This window comes from Falco biarmicus, chromosome 21 (assembly GCF_023638135.1).
Source record: "Falco biarmicus isolate bFalBia1 chromosome 21, bFalBia1.pri, whole genome shotgun sequence".
Taxonomy (NCBI): Eukaryota; Metazoa; Chordata; class Aves; order Falconiformes; family Falconidae; genus Falco; species Falco biarmicus.
Window position 1 is genome coordinate 440,687 of NC_079308.1, and position 16,192 is coordinate 456,878.

General features: G+C 49.1%; 1 protein-coding gene and 3 non-coding genes across 5 annotated transcripts; all 4 read left to right on the forward strand.

Moving 5' to 3' along the window:
- Positions 1 to 155: 155 nt before the first annotated feature.
- On the forward strand, positions 156 to 13,521 carry LOC130141791 (E3 ubiquitin-protein ligase TRIM7-like). 2 transcript variants are annotated; one of them, XM_056322974.1, is made up of 7 exons: positions 156 to 680; positions 1,514 to 1,609; positions 3,005 to 3,235; positions 5,291 to 5,313; positions 5,895 to 6,010; positions 6,831 to 6,866; positions 10,044 to 13,521. In XM_056322974.1, exons 1-7 carry the CDS (start codon positions 198 to 200, stop codon positions 10,556 to 10,558), a joined length of 1,500 nt encoding a protein of 499 aa, XP_056178949.1. In that variant the 5' UTR covers positions 156 to 197; the 3' UTR covers positions 10,559 to 13,521. The 2 variants fall into 2 exon arrangements, with proteins under 2 accessions (XP_056178949.1, XP_056178950.1); XM_056322975.1 differs by lacking the exon at positions 156 to 680 and adding an exon at positions 976 to 1,322.
- Positions 13,522 to 14,165: 644 nt separating this feature from the next.
- Positions 14,166 to 14,238, forward strand: TRNAT-UGU (transfer RNA threonine (anticodon UGU)). The gene has a single exon. It is a non-coding gene; the product is annotated as a tRNA-Thr (tRNA).
- Positions 14,239 to 14,414: 176 nt separating this feature from the next.
- On the forward strand, positions 14,415 to 14,486 carry TRNAP-UGG (transfer RNA proline (anticodon UGG)). The gene has a single exon. It is a non-coding gene; the product is annotated as a tRNA-Pro (tRNA).
- A 1,411-nt stretch (positions 14,487 to 15,897) lies between these two features.
- On the forward strand, positions 15,898 to 15,970 carry TRNAV-AAC (transfer RNA valine (anticodon AAC)). The gene has a single exon. It is a non-coding gene; the product is annotated as a tRNA-Val (tRNA).
- Positions 15,971 to 16,192: the final 222 nt, after the last annotated feature.

A 16,192-nucleotide genomic window follows, 5' to 3' on the forward strand; every position in this document is an offset into this window, starting at 1 on the left:
AAAAAAAAAAAGAGCCATGAGCCCAGGATTTGTGGGGCAGCAGAGGGTAGGGATTATTCCTGCTTTCTTCCTCTTCCACCTACGTGTTGTCCCCTAATGTCGAGGTCTTCGTTACTGGTTTAAAGAAACCAGACACTGCAGAAGTGACCTTGGGCAGCAGGCTTGTTCCTGGAAGAGGAACGCCCACTCAGGGCTGGATGCCAAGCATTCATGTTCCACGTCCAGCCCTGGTGAAATCAGTCCTTGCCCGTAGGAGAGAGGCCATGGCGGCGGTGTTTCTGCCTGGCAATCTCCAGGATGAAGCCACTTGCTCTGTCTGCCTGGAGTTCTTCAAAGACCCCGTGTCCATCGAGTGCGGGCACAACTTCTGCCGGGCGTGCATCATCAAGAGTTGGAAGGACCTAGAGATGGATTTTCCCTGCCCACAGTGCCGGGAGGTCTTCCAACAGAAGAGCTTCAGACCCAACCGGCAGCTGGCAAACATGTCCGAGATCATCAGCCAGTTCACCCTCCGTGGGGCCAAGGGTGCCGAGGAGGAAGGGCTCTGCACAAAGCACAGGGAAGCCCTCAAGCTCTACTGCAAGGACGACCGGAGAACCATCTGCGTGGTGTGCGACCGGTCTCGGGAGCACCGGCCGCATGCTGTTGTACCTGTGGATGAGGCATCCGAGGAGTACAAGGTACCTGTCTGTCTGTCTGTCTGTCTGTCCGCCCCGAGGAAGACCCCCCAGGTCTTTCTGCCCCCTGGCCGTACGCGTTGTGCCGTGTATTTGTGCACGCTTGGTCACCGGCGTTTCCCATGCCCAGCTTCATGCTCAACCACCCTGCAGAGAACCAGCTGCTGCTTTCTAGCTTTTCAAAGACCTGGAAAACCTGTCCGCTTTCCAGATATGCAAAACCCCCTCACGTGTTCACATCATCTCTGCAGCTGAGGAGAGCGTGGGATTAAATGGAGGGCAGCCGGGAGGCTGCGAGACAGAGTTGCTTCTGTGCAAGCTCCTGCAAACCCCCTGGGCTTGAGCCACGTGAGTGTCACGCTGCAAAGACTACCCGAGGGCACCCACCTTACTGGCAGGGTAACAGCTGACAGAGCAAACACCCACATCTCTTCTAGGTCCGAGCGAGCATCCAAAGATGAAGCTACGCTGATTAAAGCCAGGCTGAGTTTTGCTTTGCCGAGAGCAAAGGCTGGGGAGGTAGCAGCAGAGCCGACGAAAGGCGTGCATGTACCCTCCCCTGCCGTCCTCGTCTCCTTTCTTTGTGTTTGCTGCATGCCTGTGAGCTTGTGGCAGTCCTTGGGGCTTGCAGATGGGGGTGACTGGGTGAGTGTGGGCAGTGCTGAGCCAGCGTGCTCTCCCAGTGAGAGTGCTCAGCTGGTTCCCTCGCAATCCTGCTTGTCTTTGCACGGCTGAAAAGAGCAAACCGTGTGCAGGCAGAGTGATACAGCAAAAGAAATTGATTGCAGCAAAAGAAAGAAAGGAAACCCAGTAATACCTTCTTTCTTTGTTCCTAGGAGAAAATCCAGGGACGCTTGGATTTCTTGAAAAAGGAGAGGCAAGAGCTGCTGGAGTTTAAAGTGAATGATGATAAGAAAACCCAGGAGCTCTTGGTGCGTTCCTGCAATGCAGCAGTCTGGGGTGGGGGTGGGGGAGTCCCGGTTGGGATGCATGGAGGGGGTTAGGACCCACCAAGCTGCTCCATCTCCTCCTCGCCACCGCTCTGCCAGTGCCTGAAAAGGGGAAACGGATGTTTTTCTCCTTCTGTCACCATCGGGACTGGCAATACATCAGCCGCTGTCTTAGCAGCCCCCAGTGATACGTGCTGCAGCATCCCTGAGACCTAGGCTGGCTATAAAGCTCTCCTTCAGCCGGTTGTCCCAGGGTCAGCAAAAGGCAGCACAGCATTTGCCGCAGGGAAGCCCTCCTCCCCCCTGCTAAGAACACCTCTCCCAGACCATCACCCCCAAGACAAGACGCTTTGAGTGGCTCGTGTCCCCCCTACTTCAGACAAGCACCACCAGGCCGCCCTCAACCCATGTTTCTGCTCTATCATCCCTGTGCAACAGGGTTCTTACCACAATTTGCTGGTTTGTTGGGTTTTTTTTCCCACCGGCAGGGCTTGAAATAGCACCAGCCTGCCAAGAGCCATGGTTTCAAACATGACAAAAAAGGCAAAGCATGAAAGCCCATGTTTTGAGGGCCAGGTGGGCCTGTTGGACCTGTGCTGAAGGGCAGTGTGGAGTGAAGCAACCAAAACGCATTCAGCCTCACCCATGCTGCCAAAGGGTGCGTGTCCTGGGGCAAAATGTTCCGATTTGCCCCTGGGCTTTGTCTCAGAGGCGACTTGTTGGTCTGCTTGTGAATACAACCCAAGCAGAACCTGGGATATTGGCAGGGGTGATAAACAGGGCATCACGGCAAGGCAGGGACTGGGGTTTGTCTGAGGATATAGATGCCTCCCAGGGAGGGAGAAATGCTGCTCCAAGCGGGTTCTCCTACACAACCCCTTCTCCCAGTTTGTGTGGTGGGACCAGCAGATGATGACAGGGACTAGGACAACCTCTTGACCACCAGTCCCCACCTCTGCTTTGCTGAGTGCTGATTAACTGCCCAGCACCCCAGGGGAGAAAAAGGAAGCCTGTGTGTCCAGTGTAGAAGAGCAAAACCACTGGAGATCTGCTGTGGAGGTGAGGTACCTGCCTCAGGCATGGTTTGGTACCTCTTACCTCCAGAAAAGGGCCACAGGGACACAGCTGCAATGAAGGTAACAGCTGTTTGTGCAGCAATTGCCTCCCATCCCCACCCCTCCTCAAGGCCTTTGCCCAGGCATGCCACACACAACATCTCCTCGCCCCTCCCCAAGTGAAGGCACCCAGTCTCACAAGCAAGCCAGCAAGCAGCAGTGACGACACTGGCAGGTGCTCCAAATTCACCGGGTGGCCCCTCTCTGCCCCAAAATCATTGCACCAGCTTAAGACCCTTTTTTTGCTGCATTTCATTCCCAGAAAACCATCGAGAACGAGCGGCAGAAGCTGCTCTTGGAGTTTGAGAGGCTGCGGCAGTTCCTGCACGACCAGGAGCACATCCTCTTGGGGCAGCTGGAGAAGATGGAGAAGAACATTGCCAAGAGGCAGAATGAGAACATCACCGACCTCTCCAAGGAGATCACACTCCTCAACAAGCTCATCACAGAGCTGGAGGAGAAAATCCAGCAGCCCATGCTTGAATTCCTCAAGGTGAGAGGTTTTAATATGTTTCTGGATAGTGTAGAGGCATTTTGAGGGTAAATGTCCGTATTTTTTTTCCTACCTTTAATGAGTAGATGGTGCATAGCAGTATCTGAGCACCCTGAGCTCTGCTACACCAGCATGCAGCAACTCCCTCTGGCTCAGGGACATCCTGAAACTCTTCACATTTAATAGCCTCTAATAAATTTTTCTCCCATTAATTTGTCCGGACCCTTCTAGCACCCATAAATTTCTGTTTCAAGGTGTTCAAAGCTGAATTAGACCTTGCATGAAGAGCCACCACAGCGGTACTGGCGCAGTCCTTAAACCAAGCAACTCCTTTTGCAAATAAAGGTCTTGATGGGTTTGCAACACAGAAGGCTTGTGGCGTGCCAGGTCACAGGTGTCCACTCCTCCAGCTTAAAGGCGTTGGCGAGGGCTTGGAATGCAGTTGAGTTTGGAGGCACGTGGAACTGGACTCAGCAGGACAAGGCTCTGCCAATTTTTGCAGCAGAGCACTGGCTGTGGAAGGTTGGCCTGAAAGCAGAGCTGGGTTTTCAAGTCAAAACGAGCTATTAACCAAGCTGGAAAGTATGAGGGAGAGAGCAGATGGAGTGCAGGTATTGATTGCGTTGCAAAGAAAGAAGCTGGAGCCCATCCAGCCCTCCCTGTTTCCCAAACTCTCCTTCGCAGAGGAAGCGGGGTTGGAAAAACAGATCCGAGCTGCCCACCCCAAAATCGAACAGCCCTGTCCTTCACCGAATGGCAAAAGGCAAACGAGTGACCTTCTTTTAATTGACAGGGCTTTGATTAAACTAAGTAGATTGTGCTTCTGGTGCATGCGGATCTGCACGGAGTTAAATGCCCTCCAAAGCAGGGCTGAAAGCACGGTAAATATTTGCAGGTGGTTTCTGTACTTGGCTATGGGTGAAAGTTTATTTCACTCGGTCTTTGCTCACCCATCACCACTGCATGCAAAACCCATCCTGTAACAATAGGCAATTTGCTTTTAAAAGGCCAAGTTGGAAATTCGAAGCCAGCTCCTTTTCCATTCCCTGGGAGATGGGTATGGCTTTGTGTTGCCTTTGAACCACGTCCAATGTGCTCGCCATGGGTTTATGCCCTTCTTTGTATTATTTTAAAGGCATCAGAAAGAGCAAATAGTGGCATGGACTGGACTTAGCATGGGTTTCATCTCAGTGATTTTTTTTGTCATGTCACAACTAGTTATTGAGGGTACTTTAACCTATAGTTACCTCCATAACCCACCCTTCCTGAAGGCGAATAATTTTCACTGTTGGGACATCCATCCCAGGGTGGGATGAATCACCCCTTGGGGGCACCTTAAACTCTTCTTGGGGGTGATGAAACCATGGGAGCCCAGATATTACAGAGACTTAGATGTGCGAGTTTTAATGCCAGCTTTCTAGCTGGCCACATTATGGTAGATGATGTCCCTTTGGCTCTTAGGCAGGTGGATACTTGCAGGTGTCCTTCTGTATCTCGAGACTTTGCATGGGAGAGGTTGACAGGACCTTCTCAGAAGTGGGAGACCAGCAGAGAGACCCTCAGACATCTCAAAGGGTACCAGATGCCTACACCTGGGTTCACAACAACAATGGTCAAACACTGGAGTAGGGATCAGAGAACATTTTGCAGTCACCACCCCTGAGGATACTCCCAACTCACGGGGGCAAGGCCCTGGATAACCTGACATGCTTTGAGCAGCAGGATGGATGAGAGACCTCCAAAGGCATCTTCCAGACTAAACCGCATCATTATTTTACGGGCATAAAGCTGGAGGACCATCTGGAAAGCTTGCCCCCACCCCAGAGAAGTGTCTGGGTCTTTAGCTGCAGCAGTTGGGTGGGATTTGGTGGGACTGTGGCCTTCCAAAGCTGAAATCAAACATCTGAGGCATGGATCCATGCCTATTTTTTCCAGCCATAAGGCATGGATGTGCTGACTGGGTTTAACCAAAGGGAATTTCTCTCACGCTGCGTCAGGGGAGACATAGCACATGTTGCACGGGGATTTCACTCAGTCTCTCTTTTTCCTTTCTAGGATGTCATGAACATCATCAGCAGGTATGGAGCACTGCTTCTCCCCTTCTTTCATGCTTTTTCCCTCCGCTAGCACTGTTTAAAGGTCAGTGTTGTCAGTCCAGATGCCAGAGGGAGGCATCGGGGCAGATGGAGCTTGCCTCCTACTTGGTACAAGCTTTGGGGTCTCTTCCAGCTTCTTGGAAAACTTAGCATTCTCACCAAGTCTTTTCCTACCAGGCAGTTTCTTCAAAGGTCAAGTGAGACCAGAAACTCCAAGTCATCTTATTTGCCTGATGTGCAGTTCAGCCAGGGCAATGGTTTAGGCACCACGTAACCCCCCAAAATTACATGTAAGCTGCAGCAGGAAGAGCCAAGTGGGGGTAACCCAGCAGAGATACCCTTTCCAACAACCAGCCAAGGTTTTCAAAGCTGATGTGCAAATCCTGGTATCCTCAGCCCAGGGTGAGGGAAATCCCAGTATGATCCTTGCCGTGTGATGCCGAGCACTTGGACAGAGTGCCGGTGGGATGGGGAGGGAGCATTGTGTACTGTCAACAGCAAATGAAAAAGAAAGGGCGGGAATAACAACAATATTCTTATTGTTTTTACTTTTTTCTTTGCAGAAGTGATGATGTGAAGTGCCAGAAGCCTGTACCAGTATGCACAGATATGAAAATGCACATCTGCAATTTTTCCCTCAAGACTGTTGTCCTTGAGAAAGTCTTAAAGAAATTCAGAGGTATGTGGAAATGAAGCTGGGTCATTTAAAATAGGCCTGGCCTTTAGCAGGTGGTGGGGAAAAGGGATGAGGCGTGCTGGGGATGCTGCACATGTCTTGAGGTCCCTCAGCATGTGCCTGGCCAGCAGTACTGAAATAGAATAAACTGTGTTGGAAAGAGCTTCTGGAGATGGGTATGAACAAGAGATTTGCCCTTCCAGGCAGAGAATCAGATGCAGGATTTTTTAAAGAGGGAAAAACCCGAACACCTGCTTTAGTGCAACAAAACCTGGAAGTTTTGGCATCTGGGATAGTTTGAGGCCAGTATAACAAAACTCCGCAGGTAAAAGCCAACCGCGTGCAGTAACGCGGCTCAGCCACATGGTGGCGCTGCGGGATCAGGAAAGGCCCCCGGCGCCCGGCGGCAGAGATGGCGCCAAAAATCCCGGAGGCAAAACTGCGCGCTGGAGCGACAATAGCCTTAAAGCATTGTGCTAAAAGTTGGAAACTCATAATACGAGGAGAACAAAATAGGGCAGGGCATGGTAAGTAAGGCTTAAACAGATCCTGCATTCTCTTGATGTCCAGCAGCTTTTTTTTTTTTTTTTTTTAATATTAAAATGTATTTCGGATTAATTTCCCTTGTCACTTGTCCCCATTGCACACGCTGGTGGGAGCTGGCATTGCCCCATCCTCAGCTCTTGCTGCCTGTTGAGGCCCGTTGGCAAAGATGGCACTTTGGCGATGTGGTGTGGGTGTAAAAGTCGCCATAAAGGGGATTTTTGTGGCTCCCTCTGGCTCTCTCGGTGCTGCTATTTATTCGCTTGTCTCTTCTTTTCAGAAAACCTGCAAGATGAACTGGGAAGAGGTGAAAAAGGTAAAAGGAAAATAATTAAGACATAGTGCCCTGGAGCAAAGACTTTAAATTGTGGTTGTATTTTGCAAAGCTGGTTTTGCGAAGCCAAAGAAAGGGGGAAAAAAAAGAAAAAAGCCACTCTAGATTTTTTTTTTTTTAATTTCTTCTCTCTCGATGATTTCCAGATCCAGCCTGCTCAGTTCAAGAATCAAAAGACGATTTTTCTAGCTGACGCCGGGGATCTGACAGCTAAGCTAGGTCCTTTCTGCCTGTTTGCACTTAACAAAACTACAGTGCGGAACAGAAAGAACAGATATTTGAACCCCCTAATGGATTTGTACCCTTTCAAGCCACAACTTGCTTTAAGTCTGCTGGATTTGCTCTGTGGCCTGTGGTCAGCCTCCTATTTCCACCAGGGTTTGGGATGGAGGGGTGCGAGCACTCCGTAATCTGCTCCAGTGCAAACTCAGATGACCTAAATTCTGTGGAAGGTTGTTGGGAATTGTGGCTGGGGGCAGACGGTTGCTTTCAGATCATGCCCTGCTGGAGATGGCTTGCTCGCAGCTCTCTGGGGTTGGCAAAGGAGTCATGAATTTGCAACTGCCCAAACCCAGATTTGACTCTTTCAGTGCCGGACAAGCTTCTGCTTTGCTTCGCCGATGGTGGTGGGGACGGGAATGCCAGTGAGCCAGGAAACCACGGCGATGGGCTCTGCCGTGTCTGCTGCCAGCCTGATCCCTCTGACCTTGCGCTGTGATGGTGCAAGGCATGGGCAGATGCTGTTAAAATCTTCCCCCATCTTCCAGCTCCCTTGATGTGAAGGTTGCACAGCCATGCCCAGAGCAGCCAGAGTTATCCCGGCAAAGCCAAGCCCTCTTCTAGAAGAGAAGGCTTATTCTTGCTTTTAGGGTGGTGGTCTTCAGCACGGGGTTTGCAAAGCCCTTGGTGGCGGCAGAGGAGGACAAGCCATGGGCTGGATCCTTTCCAAGGACCATCCAGCTTAGGAGGAGCCAGGCTCTGCTCACAAACATCCCCAGACCCTTCTGGAAAAGGGGTTGGCAAAGCAATCTGGAAAATGCCAAGGGGTTGGCAAAGCAAAAGAAGAAAGGCTGATGACCGCCGTTTAAAAGCAAATTGGCAAAACGACCCTCACTGCATGTCCGTGGTGGTGTGTGTGCATGTGTAGAGGTAAAATTCGGCTGGTGCGTTATACCAGCAGTCCCTCAGAAAGCAGGTTGGGCCACAGCTTCTGCTGCTGGGGGGTCAATGTGTGAAGATGGGACCCCTGAAACCTCATAGCAGTTGTTGAATCCCACTACTCTGACTGCCTTAGTTCATCTTTTCCAAGAGCTTGGAATGCTTTTTTTTTTTTTTTTTTTAATATGATGTCTGAGCTCCTGGAGTCGTATTTATATATTTTTTAAACCAAGCCAAATCATCAGTCACAACCTCTGCAGCTGAGTTGAAGTTCAAACCCAAATCCTAATGACTCCAGCAGCTGGAGATGCAAGAGGAAGGAAGGAAAATGACTTTTAAAGATTAGCATCAAGAAGATTTGCTCACCCAATCTGTTTTCCTTAGCTTTTGCTAATGGACACTTTGAAAGCACCCATCTCTTGGCCTGGTGCAATAGTGCAACATGCAGGAGATGTTTTTTTAAAACCAATCTCCCAGTTTTGGGGAGGAACATGGTGCTTATTTTTGAAGGAAAAAAGGGCCTCCTCTTTCCTGTGGTTCCTATCGCTTTTCCGACCCCTCTGAAACACCATGAAGCTTTCAGCCCCATCATGGCCCTTTTGGACTTCATAGGCAATTTTCAGGCCTGAATCTATGGATTTTGAAAGAGCATAAAGAACTTTAGCTAAATTAACTCTGGTGTGGCATCCAAGACTTTTCAGCTCTGAAGTTCCCATCTTAGATCCCCCCCAAGGGTCTCGTTCATTCATGGCAACTTTGCTGACTACAACCACAATTTGAGGTCACCAACGTGCTCGCTGCTTCTTTTGAGCCTGGTTTTGGAAGGGGACAATGTAGAGAGCTTTATGGCAGGTGCTGGAGGCCACGATGCCTGTGAAGCTCTCTACAGGACAAGATGTTAGTATCAAACTCCATCTGCATGCAGGTTTCTTTTGAGCTGTCCAGTGTGACCTGGTGTGTAAAGATGCCCTTAGGTCATGGCTTTCCATGAAACCTTGTCATCATGGGGTAGTTTGGGGACAGGTACTCAGCAGTTTACAATCTGAGGGGCGTGCATATCACATCTTGTGTGTTGTGCATCAGATGAGCCAGAAACAAAAAGAAAAAATGGATTTATTTGGGAAAAGTCTCGATCTAAGGTCCATTTTTACTGTATGTAATTGCTAATTGCATGTGGGTTTATTGTGTTCTTTGCTCCTAATGCCCTTACGTTTCTTAGCAGCAGCAGCATGAGTTTTGTCCTCCCGTGAAGGGAATTGGGGTGTCCATGTGGGAGGACAGATGAGTCCCCCTTGGTCAGTGTTTGAGGGATGCTGGCTGGTGGCGTTGCTGAAGGATCACGAGCTCATCAAAGAGCCAAAGACTACAAAACAGTTGTAGGTCTCCCGCTAGGACATCCTGAGCCAGATCTTGGTCCTCACTGGCCATGATTTGCTTTGCCGTATTCTTCTTCACCTTTACCTGGTGGGACTTAACCCCTTAGTAAGGATGTGAAAAAGTGAGGTAGGTGTTTGTCCTGTATCTTTAACTGGGACCTTCCTCACCCACCTCCAATTTTCTTGCACACGTAGCTTGTCCCTGTGTGCTGGTAGAGAGAAGCAGCACATTTGTTAACACCTAAAATTACTCCTCTTAAAATTAGCCCTGAGCCTTCAGGTTTCCTGCAGAGTCAATGGTGAGAGGAGACGTCTCAAGGACCTCCAGGCTGAGCCGATATCTGAACTTGGCTTTCCTCCACCACAGGCTGTCCAGGGAGCTGAAAAGGAGCAGTTATGGAGATAGGGATGTGATGATTGTGGTTGGGATGTGATGGTCGTGGTTGGGATGTGATGATCGAGGTTGGGATGTGGTGATCGAGGTTGGGATGCGGTGATCGAGGTTGGGAAATGATGATCGAGGTTGGGATGTGATTCAGCAACTGATAAAAGCATCTCCAGCTTGAGCTTTAAGTTGTTAACATTCTTACTGAGTTATTATCGCTGTCACTGCTGTCATCAACAGAGGACCTGACCCTGGACCCCGACTCGGCAAACCACCTCCTCATCCTGTCTGCAGACCTCAAGAGCGTGAGGATGGGTTGTAGGAAACAGGAGCTGCCTGACAACCCCAAGAGATTCGACACGAACTCGCGGGTGCTGGCTTCCACGGGCTTCAAGTCGGGAAGACACTACTGGGAAGTGGAGGTGGGGGCCTCGGACGGCTGGGCCTTTGGGGTGGCCAAGGAGTCCGTCAGGAGGAAAGGTCTGACGCAGTTTTCCCCCGAAGAAGGCATCTGGGCGGTACAGCAAAACGGAGGTCGCTACTGGGCGGTCACTTCGCCCCAGCGCACTCCGCTGTGCCTCAGCCAGAAACTCAGCAAGGTCAGGGTGTACCTGGATTATGAAGGGGAAGAAGTCTCCTTCTACAACGCCGACAACATGCAGCACATCTTCACCTTCAACGTCGCCTTCCAGGAGAAGGTGTTCCCTCTCTTTTCCGTCTGCTCCACCGTCACCTACATTAAACTGTGCCCCTGATTTCTTGTGAGCTTTGCTGAGGACCTGTCTCCGTGGTCTTCACTGGATGGTGCCTGGGCAGCAGCGAGGAGCACGAGGGATGCTGCAATCAACCATGCAGCCTGGTTCATAGGCAAGCTGATAGATGGGTAACCAGGTAGTCAGGGCAAAATATCACAAGGAAGGTGTTCCAATCAGCTTAAAACAGCTATTGAAGTCATCAGCAGTCCCCAGAAGGTTGTGGTCACCATCTTAAATGCATCTCTGAACCAACTCACCTCTTAAGCAAGAAGGAAACCACTGGTAGTTGGTTTGTGGCTCCAAGTCTGGTAATGGACAAGCGTTTTTCTTTTCTCGTGTGGGTCTAAGGATCAATATTAGAGCTGGTGGAAGTTTTGGAGTGGAACCTCCACCTCTTTAGAAGTGCCAATGACTTAAAACCAAAATGTTTAGTGGGTAAATGCCCCGTGGGAAAGGTGGAGAGAGTAACACCGAGTAGGACACTTTGGACATCCATCCAAAGCCAGAATAGGCAAAGCTCATTTGTATTTGATCAAGTAAAATCAAATTATAAAGTTTTGTTCCTCCTGAAGTGAATGTAATGGGGATTTTCCCATTGTTGTATTATACTGTTGCTCCCAACAAACCATAGCCACCATCTCTGTGCCAAAAGTGGAAATCCTGCCCAGGTGCCTTCACTCCTAGAAGATTTAGGAGAAGATATTTAGGCTGATTAACTGCTCCTGGGGAGTAATTGGATTTCAGCAAGTCAGGATGCTCGGTGAGGATGCTCACGGCCTCGTGCTGGGCTGTGTGGGTGGTTATAAAGGTCTCAGCTGGAGTTTCAGGCTTTTTCCTCTTGCTCCTGCTGGGAAGAAAGGTCCCCAGTGAAGTGTGGGTGCTTGGTTACTTATTCTAGCTGGTGCCCCTAAAAACTGGGGTAATAGCTGGACCTCAAAGGCTGTTTTTGCAATGTTGAGATGGTGGTCTGAGCTGTCCCAAGTGATCTAAACCATACGGCTACCAAGATCTGGCCTGCCTTGGAGTCCGGTTGGGGTTGAAGAGTTGCTGTGGACTTTTGGTTGCCCTCTCCATCAGCTTGTGTAAGTGCTCTGTACTTTGCTTTTCTGCCTACGGCTCCTCTAGGGAGGAGGGAGAGGTATTGCTGCTGCCCTGGAAAAGGCTGAAAGGTGCTTTTTTTTTTTTTTTTTTGCGTTTTTTTTTTTTAAGCAACAAATATTAATGTTGCTCAGGTGTGTTTGTCCTACTGGATGTGAGCAAGAACTATGTTTCTGAAATTTGGTGCTCCTATGTGACTCCTCCTGAGGTGCCCTCTCTGCAGAAGATGGTGTTTTCAAAACAATCCCTCATGGCTATTTGCTCTTCACCGTCAGGGTGGTGAGGTGCTGGAAGAGGCTGCCCAGGGAAGCTGTGGATGTCCCATCCCTGGAAGTGTTCAAGGCCAGGTTGGACGGAGTTGTGAGCAACCTGGTCTAGTGGAAGGTGTCCCCATGGTGGGGGCGTTGGAACTAGATGGTCCTTAAGGTCCCTTTGAACCCGAACTATTCTACAGTCCTTTACCTGTAGTAACCTAGACTTTAGGTGCTCAATCTTGTATTTCCTCAGACTCTCTTTACTGCTCAGCTCTCAGAAAAAACATGCATTTACCTTCATCTCCTGCTTTCTTTTTCTGGAATTCCTCACTACCAAGACAACAAAAGTGCAACATGCAGCTTGCTTTGTTCACTGTTGCTTTTGCCAAAACAAAGCAGCTGTTAAAAAAATAACGGGCATATTATCGTCTGAAGTGATAAAAAATACAGTTTCTGGTTCGGGGGTGTTGTTGGTTGGCTTCTTAACCTTTTCTAGAGAACATGCAAATACTTTTAAGGAAATACACAGTTGGGATGAGGCGGGGAGCTTTTTTTTTAATGAAGAACAACATTTCCTCATTGATTCTAAGATGAGAAAAAGGCATTTCTATGTGTAGCTAATCTTCATACGTGCCCAAACCTACTGGCAAACCCCTGATCAACTCCAGCAATCTGTGCGTTTCCTACACTTCGGGGGTTTAAACTCCTCTGCAGTAAATCCGTGTCACAGCAGCAGAATAAAATGAAAAGGCTGTGGTCCTCTCCCAGGGCCCACAGATGCTGTGTGTGCAGGTGGGTGGTTGCCCCCAACACCTTCGATTGCTTCCACCAGCTTGTGCCCTTGGTGGTGAAGACGTGCTGCCCATCGACCGCTGCCTTAGAAAGTGGCCTGACTGATGCAAAAGGTGACATCAAAACCCAAACCGACCAGAAGTGAGGTGAATCCATACGAGAACATCATGATGCTGCTGACTTGAAGAGGTGCTTTACTCCCAGTGTTACAGGTGTATCTTCCCATGCATGGCTGAAGGTTTTCTTTGTGCACGGCTGAGCCCTTAGCTCTATCCCAAATAATGGAAATCTGCCCAGGAACTACTGGAGATGAAGCACAATCCATCTTCTAGGAGATGAATTAATGCAGGATCAGGTGAATTTCAGATACCATTAGTCATAAAAAGAGCTGGGGGTGACTGGTTTAGGTGTGACAATCTCCATTTTGAGTGGGTGGGTTCTTTCCTACTTTGTCTGCTTTTTTTTGTTTGTTTGTTTAATGAGTTTGGCTTTAAACCCACATTATTTAAAGCTGCAGCAACTCTTATAAAGGTCAGGCCATGAACAGGTGAGCAAAATGCCTGAATTTCCTGAGCTCCCTCCATTGTTGAAGCTATGCCACTGTAGAAATTACATCAATAAATAAAAATCCCTAGAACAAAAAAGGTATTAGCAGAAGCCACGGTATTTCTTATGTTGTGACTCGGTGGGTTTTTTTATCTGTACAGGAGAAATGAGTCTTCTACAAACCACGGGGAGCAAAAATCATCACCTGAGTGGATTTGAAACCTCCCAGATTGTTCCTAGCCCATGTGCTAGAAATAAAACGTGAAGGTGCTACCTGTGCTCATCTCCTGTTTATTATTCCCAACTGCTAACAGGCTGGAGAACATCAGGATTGTGAGTTGGAGGACTGTCCTGCTTGGAATTTAAGTGTAAAGAAAGAATTTAAGGGAAAGCGCATATATATATATATATATAGGGGAGGGGTTTGGCGTTTTTTTCCCCCACATCTGTTTGTTAAGCACAAACCCAGCCTTTGCATATTCCTGAAATTAGGGCTGCAATAGAAAGCCGAAGATAAAAACCGAGTTGACCTTTGCCTTGGTACAACCTTAAAGCAGAGAAATGGGCATCACCACCCAGGTTATTCTGGCAGCAGCGCAGAGCTTTCCTCGCTGCCCGTACTTTGGCCAAACCTCCTGCAAAACCAAAACAAAAAACCCCCCAAAACCGACACCAACAAAAAAAAAAAAAATGCTGGAGGTGCCAAGGGCTGAACCCCAACTTTTGGTGTTCTAGGGATGCAGGATGGTTTCTGGCCGTGCCGCGCTCCTTGCTGCTGCTGCTTGTCCTCCTGTTTAGCGGAGCTGGCCCAGGCTGGTGCCTGGGCCGGGTTTTGGGGGGTGATGGCGATTTGGGGCGACGCAGCCGGTTTCGGGGTTCCGCCCGGTGACCACCGCGAGGCCGGTTTCTTCTGGACTGGCTCCATAGCTCAGGGGTTAGAGCACTGGTCTTGTAAACCAGGGGTCGCGAGTTCAAATCTCGCTGGGGCCTCGCGGGTTTTCTTTGCTTTTTTCATTAAATTTCATTTCCCCCTCTCCTAAAAAGTGCCGCCGTTTTCCTGCAGGCGGGGACCGGGCAGAACCAGGGACGGCGGCCGGGGGTGGCCGCGACCCGGGCGGACCCGCTCCGGGCAGGGAGAGCAACACCCAGCAAATCTTCGCCACGGCGGCTCGTTGGTCTAGGGGTATGATTCTCGCTTTGGGTGCGAGAGGTCCCGGGTTCAAATCCCGGACGAGCCCTATTTTTACTTCCTGCCTTCCACCCCCGCGTCCTCTCTTTTCCCTTTTTTTCTTTGTTTTCCTTTTGTGTTTGTTTCAGGGGTTTTTTTTTGTTGTTTTGGTTTTGTTTGGTTTGGTTTGGTTCCCCCCCGTGTCTTATCATACTTTCAAAATTAAATATTTTAAGTAATTATTTTTTTCCCCCATCCTTCCACAGCTTTTTGAAGTCCCATTCCACCTGCAGCGTTCTCAGCAGCTCCCTGGGAAAAACCTCCCAGCAAGGACCAAACCACCCAGGTTTCAGGACCTTTTTTGCAGTTACACAGCTCAGGCAGGCATCTGAGTTTCCCTGTCACTTGTAAATCAGCTCTGCCCTGCTAAGATTTTTCATTACCCTCCCAAACCACATAAAGAAGAGGCACGCAGCCTCCCCAGGCCTCCGCTCTGGCATAAATATTCTCATAGTTTGTGCACAGCAGCGTAAGTTCAGCATTTTCTGTTGCACAACCACTGTGGATACACAGAAACTTTTCAGATCTTTCCCTCGTGGGCTGTTACCTCTCCTGTGCTGATCTTGGCTCAGTCCCTGTGCAAAAAAATAAAAATAAAAATTTATTAATAGCAGCCGTGAATAAGCAGCTCCTGCTGTGTGTAACTCAAGAAATAAAAATTGTTCAGGAGCTGGGGTGAATCAAGGTCAGGACACGAGGTATGTGAGAGAAACAAGAGTGTTTTTCCTTCCCCCCCCCCCCCAAGAAACACACAAAAATCCAACTCGTTTTAACAGCTTTGCCAAAGAAGGATGGGCAGGAGCAAGCTGCGTTAGAACCCTCTCTTCTTCCCATAAGGAATGTACTATTAATTATTTCCGAAGTAATCTACAGGGAATGATAAAGAATATTGTTTCTCAAGCAAAAGCCCAGGATCAAGGACAGCCCAGTGCCTGCGTATGGCTGTGCGCACACCCTCACTGCCACCAGCCTCACGGGAAGGTGGAAACTGCAGAGAAATAATAAAATTACGGCCAGATATAACGCAAAAATCCTACCTTAACAAACTTTTTTCTGCCCCTTGAACCCACTGAATCTCCATTACACCCCGCAGCAAGGAGTTCCCCAGCTCAGCCAAACCCTGCAGCTCCTTTTGGCAATGCCAGCTGCTGATTTCTTATCCTGGACGCGAAAATTAATTTTATTCCCATTTTTTCCCATGCTGAGCGTGATGTTATGAGCCTTGTTTTAGAGACCCAGGTGTCACTTGTCCACGCACAAGCCACGTGAGTGCACAGGCGCCTGCACATGTGTGTTTCCCCTCCCAAAACAGGCAGCTGGGGAGGAACACGTCGAAAAAAGGATGAAAAAAAGTCAAAATAAGGCTTAATCCCCTCTGCCGAGTGTTGGGGTGCAGGAGGCCGGGAAGCTCCAACGTGGGGGTTTCTGTAGTGTAGTGGTTATCACGTTCGCCTAACACGCGAAAGGTCCCCGGTTCGAGACCGGGCAGAAACATCTCCCTGTTTTTGTTTTTTTTTTTTCTGTCTTTCTTTCTGTCTGTCTGTCTGTCTTTCTCTTTTCCCTGCTCTCCTGGTGGGTACAAACTCGTTAGACCGATACAAAAAAACACCGCAACAAACAAAATCACCTCCAATTTTATAACGAATACGCTGGTGTATGTGTTTTGGTTTTTTTTTTTTTTTTTGCAAAGCTGATGGAGATGAAAGGGGCTAAATA

Excerpts from the sequence above, each read along its gene's own strand:
- LOC130141791 (XM_056322974.1), top strand. The coding sequence starts at position 198 with ATGCCAAGCATTCATGTTCCACGTCCAGCCCTGGTGAAATCAGTCCTT. Across the intron at positions 681-1,513 it reads AGGCATCCGAGGAGTACAAG|GAGAAAATCCAGGGACGCTT; the intron begins GTACCTGTCTGT and ends CTTTGTTCCTAG. Across the intron at positions 3,236-5,290 it reads CCATGCTTGAATTCCTCAAG|GATGTCATGAACATCATCAG; the intron begins GTGAGAGGTTTT and ends TTTCCTTTCTAG.